We start from the raw sequence: 13,980 nt of genomic DNA, 5'->3' as shown, positions 1-13,980 counted from the left end.
TATCTATCTATCTATCTATCTATCTATCTATCTATCTATCTATCTATCCATCTATCTGTTTGTCCGTCTGTCTATCCATCTATCTATCCGTCTATCTGTCTGTCTGTCTATCTATCTATCTATCTATCTATCTATCTATCTATCTATCTATCTATCTATCTATCTATCTATCTATCTATCTATCTATCTATCTATCTATCTATCTGTTTGTCCATCTGTCTATCCATCTATCTATCCGTCTATCTGTCTGTCCATCTATCTATCTATCTATCTATCTATCTATCTATCTATCTATCTATCTATCTATCTATCTATCTATCTATCTATCTATCTATCTATCTATCTATCTATCTATCTATCTATCTATCTATCTATCTATCTATCTATCTATCTATCTGTTTGTCCGTCTGTCTATCCATCTATCTATCTATCTATCTATCTATCTATCTATCTATCTATCTATCTATCTATCTATCTATCTATCTATCTATCTATCTATCTATCTATCTATCTATCTATCTATCTATCTATCCATCTATCTGTTTGTCCGTCTGTCTATCCATCTATCTATCCGTCTATCTGTCTGTCCATCTATCTATCTATCTATCTATCTATCTATCTATCTATCTATCTATCTATCTATCTATCTATCTATCTATCTATCTATCTATCTATCTATCTATCTATCTATCTATCTATCTATCTATCTATCTATCTATCCATCCATCTATCTGTTTGTCCGTCTGTCTATCCATCTATCTATCCGTCTATCTGTCTGTCCATCTATCTATCTATCTATCTATCTATCTATCTATCTATCTATCTATCTATCTATCTATCTATCTATCTATCTATCTATCTATCTATCTATCTATCTATCTATTTATCTATCTATCTATCTATCCATCCATCTATCTGTTTGTCCGTCTGTCTATCCATCTATCTATCCGTCTATCTGTCTGTCCATCTATCTATCTATCTATCTATCTATCTATCTATCTATCTATCTATCTATCTATCTATCTATCTATCTATCTATCTATCTATCTATCTATCTATCTATCTATCTATCTATCTATCTATCCATCCATCTATCTGTTTGTCCGTCTGTCTATCCATCTATCTATCCGTCTATCTGTCTGTCCATCTATCTATCTATCTATCTATCTATCTATCTATCTGTCTATCTATCTATCTATCTATCTATCTATCTATCTATCTATCTATCTATCTATCTATCTATCTATCTATCTATCTATCTATCTATCTATCTATCTATCTGTCTGTCTGTCTGTCTGTCTGTCTGTCTGTCTGTCTGTCTGTCTGTCTGTCTGTCTGTCTGTCTGTCTGTCTGTCTGTCTGTCTGTCTGTCTGTCTGTCTGTCTGTCTGTCTGTCTGTCTATCTATCTATCTATCTATCTATCTATCTATCTATCTATTGTCATTTTTAATGCTTTTAATATGTTCACAGTCTGTCAGACCACAGGCCGGTGATTGAGCTTCCTCACTGTGAGAATTCAGAAGTAATCATTCGACTATATGAGATGCCATATTTTCCGATGGGCTACTGGTCCAGACAGATCAGCCGTCTGCTGGAAGTGTCTGCCTTCCTGCTCTATGGCAGAGGTAATACAACACGAATGCTTATGCACACGTTAAAGGTGACATATTGCAAATGAGCTGCTGTTTCTCGTAAGCGTTAAAAAAACGTAACCGTAATCTTTTCAAAACTACATTGATCTGACTGCATATGTGAAAGGAGACTTACCAGTACAAGGTTAATGGTTGCCATTGGTCATGTTTTGTTGGTTGTAAGTTACTCCGAGAACAAAATGAAAGCACTTAAAGCACAGAAAATTAAATAAGAATTAGGATTCATTGGTGTTTTTTTTCTATAGAGAAAGCATTAAAACCAAACCGGATCTACTGGAGGAAGGGCATCTATTTGAGCTGGTCTGCTGAAGCTTACTGTCTGGTTGAGGCTTTGACTTTAGAAGAAAACCCGGCTAGTTTCATCAAGATCACCGTTCCTTGCTCTCGCAAAGGTAATAGAAAAACTTGTATTGCAGTGTTCGGACCATCTTAAACACTTTGGTTATGGCAATGCTGGCTGCAATTTCAAAATAAGTCAAATGTAATGGTGCTGGTGTGGTTGTGAGGGTGATGGTAATGATAGGATGCAAAAATGATGGTTTTGATCAAGGGGTGAATTGTTGGGTGATGATCACTGAATGTAATGGAAACGATGATACTGATGTTGTGGTCATAATAAGAATGTGATGAAGATGTGATACATGTTGTGATGTTAATGGTATATTGGTCATATTGATGGCTATTATGTTGTAGTGATGTACTGATGTTAGGGGGACTGATGAAGGTTATAGTAATAATGGGATATTAATCATTATTATGGTGATGATGATGCCAGAGGTGGTGTGAGTGTGACAGATTTGGTGATAGTATTGCATTTTATTCATTGTTATTAATAATTGTGATTGAGGAAATGATAGAGATGGTAGGGGTGGCAGTGATGCATTTGATTCATTGATGGTAATGATGATTGCTGTTTTGGTAATGATGGAGATGCTGATGATAGTGATTCATTTGATTCATTGATTGTAATGATGATTGCTGTTTTGGTAATGATGGAGATGCTGATGATAGTGATTCATTTGATTCATTGATGGTAATGATAATTGCTGTTTTAGTAATGATGGAGATGCTGATGATAGTGATTCATTTGATTCATTGATTGTAATGATGATTGCTGTTTTGGTAATGATAGAGATGGTAGGGGTGGCAGTGATTCATTTGATTCATTGATGGTAATGATGATTGCTGTTTTAGTAATGATGGAGATGCTGATGATAGTGATTCATTTGATTCATTGATGGTAATGATGATTGCTGATTTGGTAGTGATGGAGATGCTGATGATAGTGATTCATTTGATTCATTGATGGTAATGATGATTGCTGTTTTAGTAATGATGGAGATGCTGATGATAGTGATTCATTTGATTCATTGATTGTAATGATGATTGCTGTTTTGGTAATGATAGAGATGGTAGGGGTGGCAGTGATTCATTTGATTCATTGATGGTAATGATGATTGCTGTTTTGGTAATGATGGAGATGCTGATGATAGTGATTCATTTAATTCATCAATGGTAATGATGATAGCTGTTTTGGTAATGACGGAGATGGTGGTGATAATGATACATATAATTCATTGTTAGTAACGATTGTGGTTGTGGTAGTGATGGAGATGCTGATGATAGTGATTCATTTGATTCATTGATGGTAATGATGATTGCTGTTTTGGTAATGATGGAGATGCTGATGATAGTGATTCATTTGATTCATTAATGGTAATGATGATTGCTGTTTTGGTAATGATGAAGATGGTGGTGATAGCAGTGCATTTTGAATCACTGATAGTAATGATGATAGGGATTGTCGCGGTAATGATGTAGAAGATGTTGATAATAATGCATTTTATTCATTGATAGTAATATGATCGGTGTTGTGGTAATGATAGAGATAGGGTGATAGTGATGTATCTTAATCATTAATCATTAGAAATATATCATTGATAGAAATATGATTGGGGTTGTGGTAATGATCAAGATGGTGGTGATGAGGATGCATTTAAATCCCTAATAGTAATGATGATAGGGTTTGTGGCGGTAATGATGTAGATGATGTTGATAGTAATGCATTTGATTTATTGATAGTAATGATGATAGGTGTTGTGGTAATAAAAGAGATGGTGGTGATAGTGATGCATTCAATCATTGATAGAAATATGATTGGGGTTGTGGTAATGAAAGAGATGCTGTTGATAGGAATGCATTTGATTTATTGATAGTAATGATGATTGGTGTTTTGGTAATAAAAGAGATGGTGGTGATAGTGATGCATTCAATCATTGATAGAAATATGTGGTAATGAAAGAGATGCTGTTGATAGGAATGCATTTGAATGCCTGATAGTAATGATGATAGGGCTTGTGGTGGTAATGATGTAGACAGTGTTCATAGTAATGCATTTGATTAATAGATTGTTAATGACTGGCATGGTGAAACTGAAACAATAGATATGGGGGTAATAGCGCTGCACTTGAGTTGATGGTAGTGATGATTATGGTGGTGGTAATGATCTTAATGCTGACTGTGGTGTTGGTAATGATAGAGATAGCAGGGGTGATGATAGTGTGGCTGATGTGAGATATAGTGGTGGTGATGATATAGTCATGTAATAACTGTGATGACTGATGCTGAAAAAACCAGTGTAACCTCTGTCTTGTGTGCAGGCCGTGTGTTGTTTGGGCAGGTGGTGGATCACATCGACTCTCTGCTGGAGGAATGGTTTCCAGGCCTTCTCACCACTGACATTCACGGCTGTGGAGAGACGCTGATAAAGAAATGGGCTCTGTACAGCTTCAGCGATGGACAAAACTGCCAGAAGATGCTACTGGAAGACCTGCTCTCCAGCATCAACGCAGGTCTGTTCAAATTCAGAAACTAAAAGAGCTATATTTATTATTTACCTGCTGTAAAAATGACAGCTGTCCTGTACTGACTGCTTACCTGTCTGTTAGATGGTTTGCTGGTGAACCCAGAGGACCCCAGCTGTACTTTACCCATCTCTCAGATTTCTCCAGACCTGGTACTGAGTGACCAGCCATCCAGCACCATACTGGACCCAGAGCAGCTGGAGATGGAGCTCACTGCAGAGTATATGTTGGGTCAGTTCATGCATAAACGCATTTCCAAAGTCAGAGCTAGAAAGAGAAACACCCATAGGGCTGGGTAGTATGACCACATATATTGTTACCTTGGAATAAACTGTCGACTGCAGTGTTTTTAAATTGTGTAAATAAATAAATTACACTTTTGTAAATAAGTGGGCGTGGCTAACTCACATGCAGTGGAGTGCTTGTAGTACAGTCAGCTCAGGAACTTTTACCTGTGATGTACAGTAACTGTTTTGGATTACTGACTTACTACTACTGTGAAAATAAGTACAGAATAACTAGGTGTACAATATCCCCCTCAGTAAGTCAATCAGCCCCCCAAGTCCTAATGCCTAGCATTTTACAACAATAATTCACATTAGACTAGGAAAATGAACGTAAAATACAAAACTAATGTGAAGTAATGTAAAAAAAAAAGTCATGTTTGATATATTTGTTAGAACATATAAAAAATAATAGATTTTTTTTTACTGTTTTTGACTTAATTTACATCTGCTCTATTAAGCCTATTTTCTTTACAATAAAACTCCCAGAGCAGCCTCCTGCTGGGTCCTAGAGCCTGCCCCATTAGAAATTTACTGCAGTTTAACATTAATAACCAACCCAGGCTCATTCTGAAAACGTACCTCCACGGACGTTTCTGGAGACCGCGAAATACGTCCCGGCGGCACATTTTTCTGCAGTTTTTGTTTTCGCGAATCCGCCAGAGGCTGCTTTGTACGCTTTTTGAGATCTCAATTTCCTCTCGAGTGCCATTCGCGCCTGCTGTTCTCTCGTAAACCCACCAGAGGCCGCTGTCGACTCACTTTTTGACAGACTTTCTGACTGACTGAGCGAACGATTGACTGACCCACCCTTCCCCTTCCCTAAACCCAACCAATTTTATCAATTGACCCGCCCACTCGCTTCCCTAAACCCAACCAACACGTTTCAAAAACAATCCAAATAAATAAAAGCCCTTATCTGATTTATTTATTTTTACCACGTTTTCAGATTTTACCACATCCTCACCCTGCTATTCACTCGTTTGTTTTATATTTTGGATTCTGTTTTGTTCTTACCTGCTTTCTGGAACCGCTCTTCACCGGACTCGAACCCCCGTCTTCGTAGTCAACTCCTCTCTGCATCTTAAATCCGCCGACGTACGTGACGCGCTAACAGGACAAACTGGTTGCAGCCGGAATGCCATCCATACGGAGGTAAGCGGTCAGCTGGTAAGCGCGAAAAGTAACGGCGTCACACCGCCCCGTAGCGTTCGTTTAAAAAAATGAAATACAGCCATATGTACCTCCACCTACGTAATTCGCTGTCTCCAGAAACGTCCGCAGGGCTACGTTTTCACAATGAGCCTGTGATGTTAATAACAAATAAAGAAAAAAATTGATCCACATAAAAGAAAGAAGTTATGTATTTTAAGGTCTTGTTTTGTTTGTTTTTTTCTATAATAACCACCTATTTAAGTAACTATATAGTGAAATATAGTATGATATAGAATTTTGCTCATATGCACACCCAATGATCTAACAAGGCAATGCGGAACTAACTGTGCTTTTAACTGTGAAGGGGATGGAGGTTTCGGGTCAGTATATAAAGCCGTGTACAAGAACGAAGAAGTTGCGGTCAAGATTTTTAATAAACATGCGTCTGCGCTGTATGTTCATCGTCTGGTACGACAGGTGAGTTTTGCAGCATAAACCTTGGTGTGTCCGCCACCATTACCACATTATTACTGAAGTATTTCTCTGATCTATCTCCAGGAACTGGCAGTACTTGGCAGACTCTGTCACCCTAGTTTGGTGGGACTTTTGGCCGCTGGTTGTAACCCACACATACTTGTGATGGAGCTCGCTCCGTATGGCTCTCTGGACTCGCTGTTTGAGCGTGAAAATGGCAGCTTAAGTCGAAAGTTACAGCACAGGATTGCACTACATGTGGCTGATGGTCTCAAGTAGGTGCACTTCAAAACACATCACAACGTAATCACCTTTAAAGGGGCTAAATGTAGAATTCAGATAAACGTTTGTGACAATAGCGACACCGGTGGCCATTAAGGGAACTGGAGCCATGTTTTTTTTAAATTAACATAATGGGAATGTAGTTCCAGTAGTTTTAATACATCATTTACTGGTATTAGTGTGTGAAATGTGTCAAACGCTTGTTTTTCCTTGCCAAAATGTCCTTTATATAAAGATAAAAAACCTATGAAGTCGACAGAGGACACATTGGCAATAAAAAAGCAATTAATACATACAGATTCGTACAAACAGCCATCTTAAATAAATCTTCTCAGTTCATCGTCAACCTATAGGACGGTATCTGTGACGTGTTTTGTTCCCGAACAGATATTTGCACTCGTCTATGATCATCTACCGAGACCTGAAGCCGCACAACGTTCTGCTGTTTAACCTGAAGGCGGACGCTGAGATCGTCGCTAAAATCACAGACTACGGCATCGCGCAGTACTGCTGCAGTATGGGCGTCCGCAGCTCTGAAGGAACTCCAGGTCTCACTTATTTACCCCTAATCCTCAGTATAAGATAAATGCTTTCATTTCAGCCAAACTGAAAGAAATAAGGAATAAAATTATAATAAATACTGAAGCATCTGTTAAACACCACTTGGGAAATTTAATATACATGTATATGGAATTTTACCTTCATTTGTAAGCCTATTGAAGGAGACTCCAAAACACAATCCTGAAGATTTAAAACGGACACTTGCACAGAGGATCTTTACTTGTGTTGTGATTTGGAGTCTCGATCTTGTGCAGGTTTTCGAGCCCCTGAGGTGGCTCGAGGAAACGTCATCTATAACGTCCAGGCGGATGTTTATTCATTCGGTCTGCTGCTGTATGATCTGTTAACATATGGCGAGCGGATCTCTGACGGCATGAAGTTTCCCAGTGAGTTCGATGAGGTGGCCGTGCAAGGGAAACTACCAGGTAATGCGTAGTTTGAGGCGAAATGTACCATTTTGGTGTCCACATGAAGTTAAACTCACCAAAAGTATGCAAGTACAAGTCATGCAGGGCTTCAAAAAACATCTTATTCCTTAGTGCTTCAGTGTCTACAAAGTTAAACAAAGTTTAGAATTGATATTGTCTCTTAAAGGGGAGCTATTATGCACAAATCACTTTTATAAGGGGTTTAAACACAGTCGTGTGTCAGCAGTGTGTGTATATAACCAGCTTCTACTTGTAAAAATGCATTAATTTTATTTGTTATAATCAGACTTGATCAAAACAGTCTGCGTAAACACTTTGATTGAGATTCTCCCTTTATATGATGTCATCAGAGGGTGAAAGCCCCGCCCACTAGTGATCATCTCTCCCTCATCAGCATATGACGATAGACTTGTTTTTGAATCTGCCACTATGCTGACACACAGGCATCTGTAGCTCCGCCCTCTTCTGAAAAGATCACAATCTCATTTGCATTTAAAGGGACAGTCACCAAAACACCACAATTAGGATCAAAGCCTAAAAGGGTCAGTTTCAGAGAGTTAGAGAAAATCATCTGTTATTTTGAGCTGAAACTTCACACACACACAGCCATCAGAGACTTATTTTACTTATAGAATTTAATAAAAAGGGGCATAATAGGTTTGAAAGAAAAGAATCGACTCTGAATTGCCTTGATGAGTCGTTATATGCTACCGAGTCATATTTGCATAGTCTCCGCCTTTCGCAACATATGAACACTGAAAATAAGACTAGTTTTTGACACAGAATAAAACAGACCAATCAACTGACAGACTTTATTAGCTGACCAATGAGAGCGGAGTTGGCTTATGGAAAGGGGTGGGCTTACAGACCCCTGAAAGCAAGATGTAAACATATAAATACATTTTATATGCTCGATCGTGCTGTGAGATGTTTGCCTGTGTCAGCAGTGCATTAGAGGGATCGTTCACCCAAAGTTGAAGGTTTACTCACTTGTTCCAAACCTTTATGAGTTTCCTTATTGAGCTTAGCGCTAAAGTTAACGCCAAACTTTTATGTTTAGCAGAAAAAAGAAACTCAAACAGAAACTGAAACAAGTGAAGGAAGAGTAAATGATGACAGCATTTTTATATTTGGGTGAACTATCCCTTTTATAAATATGTCTCTATGAATATGTCTGTCCATAATCCGTGGTGTAGATCCAGTGAAGGATTACGGCTGTTCTCCATGGCCTGAGATTGAGTCTCTGATGAGGGATTGTATGAGAGAAAACCCTCAGGACAGACCGACGTCTGCTCAGGTGAGACAAGGGTTTACCCTACCATTATACCATTATATTAGGGGTATTACTACCATTATATTCCTGCAGCAACCCAAACGCCACCCACCGCCTTCTCTTGAAAGTCATGTTAGAAATGAGTTAATAAAACTATTATGATTGGAAATGTGTTGAAAGAAATCTTCCGTTAAACAGAAATTGGGAAAAATATATACAAGGGGGCTCGTAATTCTGTCTACGACTGAATATATGTGTGTGTTTCAGGTGTTTGATCGTCTGAACTCTGCAGAGATGTTGTGTCTGATGCGAGAGCTGAACGTCGTGGGTTTTCCAGGCGAGTGTTTTGTCGTGTCCAATTCAGGCGGAGCTGCAAACGGAGGTAAAAACCCTCATGTGTGGATCGGTGGCGGCAGCAGCAGCCAGAAACTGGGCTGTGTGACTGCGGTGGATCTTGAGACAGGCGGGAGTTTGAACCAGGTGCTAAAATATGTCGGAAACATGCTAATTTATTGTATCAATCCTCTGAAGCGCTTTTTGAATGTGTGATTTTTATGTTCGACGTAATCTCAATTGAAACATGAAGAGAAGGCGGGGCATATAGTAGCTCCTCCCCTTTAAAAAAAACAGCCAATGGTATTTACTTGATCGCAGCTCTGCCAGTGAGAGTGGTTGAGCTCAAGCGCATCAAATGAAAAGCCAATGAAAAGAAGGGGGCGGGGCATGTCAGACACTAGAGAAAATTTGATTGGTCAGAAGATTTGATGAAAAACTGAAGTATGAGGTGACAATAATAAAACCGATGATCCATTTAGGCCGAAGTGACGAACTACAAGCTTTGGATGTTTTAAATTATATTTATTTTTCATTCTAAACACAAATTTTGTCACTGTTTTGGAGCACACTAGCTTATAGATATCCTTTAAACTAACAGACTAAAACTAGCATATATATATATATATATATATATATATATATATATATATATATATATATATATATATATATGTATAATTTCACAGGAATTAATTTAATTTACGCTAGCATAGTGTTAAAATATGCTACCAACAACCTAACTACCCAGAATACCCTACAAATGTCATGCTAGTAATGTGTGAACCATGCTAAAGCTTATAAAGTATGTTAAAACATGCTAACAGTGTTAAAGCATATTAGCATGGTAATTCACACATTGTCTTAATCACGTTAGCAACATTTTAATGAATCTAAATAGAATGTTACAAACATTTCAGGAAGCAATAGCCAAGTGTTAAAAAACATGCTAGCACTATATTATGCTAATTCATACTAGAAGTGTGTCAGCATTGTAAAGCGTGTGCAGTAAATAGCTTGATAAATTACGACGCTGTCACATTTCTTAAGAAAGGCTGCTGCTCATAATACATTAACAACATCATAATTAATGTTAGCAAAATGCTAAAACATGTTAGCATGGTGTTTTCCTACTTCACGAAGTCACACCAAGTATAATTATCGTACTGCACTGGCAGATCATTGACTCTCTTGAATTATTTCTCCTATTTAGATGACCTTTTGCAGTGTACTGTGAGTTTTACCGTGTTTCTGGGCTGTTTCAGGAGCTTGACCGCAGCCCTATCCTCTGCATGGTGATCATCAGAGCGGCAGACTCGTGCAGTGATTGGTTAGTGGCTGGTTCAGAGTCCGGATCGCTCTTTATCATGGACACTACTAATGCAGAAGTCCTGCACCGTCTGAAGAGTGTGAAGGACTCAGTGACGTGTCTGTACTTTCACACTGAGCTTCAGCACAGGTTAATACATCTGCTTGAGACACACGCTTGATTTACATAGCTTAAATTGAGAAAACGATGCTTATTTTTGTTTTTGTAGATGTCTGAAGAGTTATCTTTTGGTGGGGACAGCAGACGGGACACTGGTCATTTATGAAGATTCAGCCCTGAAGGTGTTTAATTATTGTTTTGCAATATCCATTCATTCTTAGTCTCTTTATTAATCAGGGGTCGCCACAGCGGAATGAACCGCCAACTTATCCAGCATATGTTTTACGCAGCGGATGCCCTTCCAGCTGCAACCCATCACTGGGAAGCACCCATACACTTCCATTCACACTCATACATTCTCGGACAATTTAGCTCACCCAATTCACCTGTACCTCATGTGTTTTGACTGTGGAGGAAACAGAAGCACCCAGGGGAAACCCACGAGAACATGCAAACTCCACACAGAAACACCAACTGACCCAGCCGGGACTCGAACCAGCGATCTTCTTGCTGTGAGGTGACAGCACTAACCACTGTGCCACCGTGCCGCCCTGTTTAGCACTATTACATCGTAAAATTTTAGGATTGTTTTTGAAAATAAATGAATTAATTTAGTTTGCAAAATCATTAAATAGATCAGAAGTGGCAGTAATTATTTAAATGATTATTTATTATTATTATTATTATGAAAAAAATAACTTTTATAATGTGTTTAAACACAGTTGTGTGGCAGCAGTGTGTGAATATAGCCAGCTTCTAATAGTAAACATGTATCACTTCTATTTTTAATAATCAGACTTGATCAAAACAGTCTGCGTAAACACTTTGATTGAGATTCTCCCTTTATATGATGTCATCCGAGGGGGAAAGCCCCGCCCACTAGCGCCCATCTCTCCCTCATTAGCATATGACATCAGTCTTGTTTTTGAATCTGCCACTATGCTGACACACAGGCATCTGTAGCTCCGCCCTCTTTTAAAAAGAGCGCAATCTCATTTAAATTTAAAGGGACAGTCGCCAAAACACCACAATTAGGATCAAAGCCTAAAAGGGTCCGTTTCAGAGAGTTATAAACATTATAAGTGTGATATTTTGAGCTGAAACTTCACACACACACACACACTCATCAGAGACTTATTTTACATCTTACATAATAGGTCCCCTTTAAAATATTTGGAGAAAAGGAAAGCGTATAAGTCAAATTATATTTCATAATAATAAAGTAAATATTAAAAAAATAACTGGTATTTAATATTTATTAATAATAGTACCGTGTTGATCAAATGAGTGGGTAATACTTTCAAATAATGGTCTATTAATTAATGTTAGCTAATATATTTACTCACAAGCACAGCGCAATACATTCATTTATCCATCTTTAATGTTAGTTCATGAAAAAAATTAGTTCATGTTAACTACTATTAGTTCATGTTAACAGCACAACTTTGGATTTTAATAATGCTGTACAAGGGTGTTCATACTTACCTAAACACAATAACTGATAGGTAGACCCACATGCAATCTGCAGATTTCTGCATATGTTTAGCCCATCATTGAGTCTAACTATTTACTTGTGTAAATGTGTGTACATTTATATTTATTCAGTTTTTAGATTAATCGAACTAATATTATTGTAATATAATAATAGTAGTAATATTAAAATGTTTATATGATTGTTTTACAATACAGTTTGTAAAGTCAAATATAATATCTTAAGTAGAGATATTATATAAGAGACTTTGTTTACCAAGTAAGTGGATCTAATTGGATTTGCATTGTAAACATTAAATAAGAGTTAATGTATGATATGTTTAATATGTTTAATATTTGAAGTTTTTGGTTATGATACTCCTAAAATCAATAATCCGCATAAATACGCAGATTTTTTACAAAATTCTCTGCAAAAGTGTGGTTTATTCATAAACTGATTTCGAGAGGATCACGTGCTTATGATCAACACGGCTGGCTCCTCATTAGCTCCGTAATCTGACCCATTAGACGATTACGGAAGCATTATAAATAACCAGAGTTTTTCGCTCCAGTTATCTTCGTCTTGAAGCTTCCCCCCTTCCACCCCTACTTCCTCCCCCTTTTTTCCGATAGGGCGACACGGTGGCCCAGTGGCTAGCACTGTTGCCTCACAGCAAGAACACCACTGGTCTAACCTCCTATCCGGCTGGTTGGTGTTTCTGTGCGGAGTTTACATGTTCTCCCCGTGTTCGCGTGGGTTTCCCCCGGGTCCCCCGGTTTCCTCCCAAAAACCGTCCAAAAACATATACCATAGCAATAGATTCAACCAAATAATCACCGAAAACAACCCTAGTTTACACTTCTCACGCGGCAACAAGCAGGGGAGTTCTCGAGACCTACCTGAGCTCAAACTCCCCTCTCGCCCTTCTAACGGGAGGGAGCCCCGGGCTCGAGGATATTACGAGCTCAGGGCTCTCTCCCGGGACAGCATGCCAAATACGCTTTATTGATTATCAGCTAAGTGTGAACTCTTGAAATAGCAAAAAACGTCTGCAGATTCTGTCTGGCCCTAGTGATGGGTCATTCATTTAAAGCGTTTGGAAACACAGAATAAGACCTTTCATCGTTCCCAGGCTTGTATTAAACAGCAATGTATTATATACATTTATCTATCCATCTTTCTTAATGTTAGTTAATGAAAAATCATTGTTAGTTCATGTTAACTCACATTAACTAAACACAATTTGCATTAGTATATAATGAACTGTGATTAGTAAATGCTGTACAAGATTGTACAAACCTACTCAAACACATTACCTGATGGATCATGCTGTGTTTGGAAACACAGAATAAGACTTTCCATGTTTCCCAGGCTTGTAGTAAACAGCATCACATCATATTTGTGACCTTTCTGCTGTTTTCTGGCTGTAGGTGGAGAACGGTGGTCCGGTGAAGACGCTGGAGGTTGGAGATGTAAACACTCCGCTGATGTGTCTGGGTCCGTCCAGTCATCCTCAGGAGCGCAGATCGCTGTGGGCCGCCTGTGGGACCAGGATCATCCTATTCACTGTCGAATTCGACGTCAGTAGAAGCATCGACACCAAACCCAAACCGATTTTCCCGTGAGTTTGCCAACGCCGCTGAAGACTACGCCAGTCAATAGCTTTTATACATTTTGATGAAATCAGAAAGTCAAATGAACTACATACTAGTTGTGAAAGAATCTACAATCTTAGCACACATAAACGGACCACCTAGACCTGTTTTATGCGTA

General features: G+C 38.4%; 1 protein-coding gene across 1 annotated transcript in view; it reads left to right on the top strand.

Annotated features, from left to right (window-relative positions):
• lrrk2 (leucine-rich repeat kinase 2) overlaps positions 1-13,980 on the top strand; it is a 59,285-nt gene that overhangs the window by 39,751 nt on the left and 5,554 nt on the right. The window contains 13 exon segments of the mRNA XM_056452231.1: positions 1,472-1,626; positions 1,899-2,045; positions 4,314-4,505; positions 4,602-4,748; positions 6,321-6,433; positions 6,515-6,705; positions 7,100-7,260; positions 7,528-7,698; positions 8,898-8,998; positions 9,242-9,454; positions 10,573-10,766; positions 10,846-10,918; positions 13,638-13,828. Coding sequence (XP_056308206.1) covers positions 1,472-1,626; positions 1,899-2,045; positions 4,314-4,505; positions 4,602-4,748; positions 6,321-6,433; positions 6,515-6,705; positions 7,100-7,260; positions 7,528-7,698; positions 8,898-8,998; positions 9,242-9,454; positions 10,573-10,766; positions 10,846-10,918; positions 13,638-13,828 — 2,049 coding nt within the window.

The sequence above is a fragment of the Danio aesculapii genome, chromosome 25 (genome assembly GCF_903798145.1).
Source record: "Danio aesculapii chromosome 25, fDanAes4.1, whole genome shotgun sequence".
Lineage (NCBI taxonomy): Eukaryota > Metazoa > Chordata > Actinopteri > Cypriniformes > Danionidae > Danio > Danio aesculapii.
This window is presented reverse-complemented; position numbering and strand designations above follow the sequence as displayed.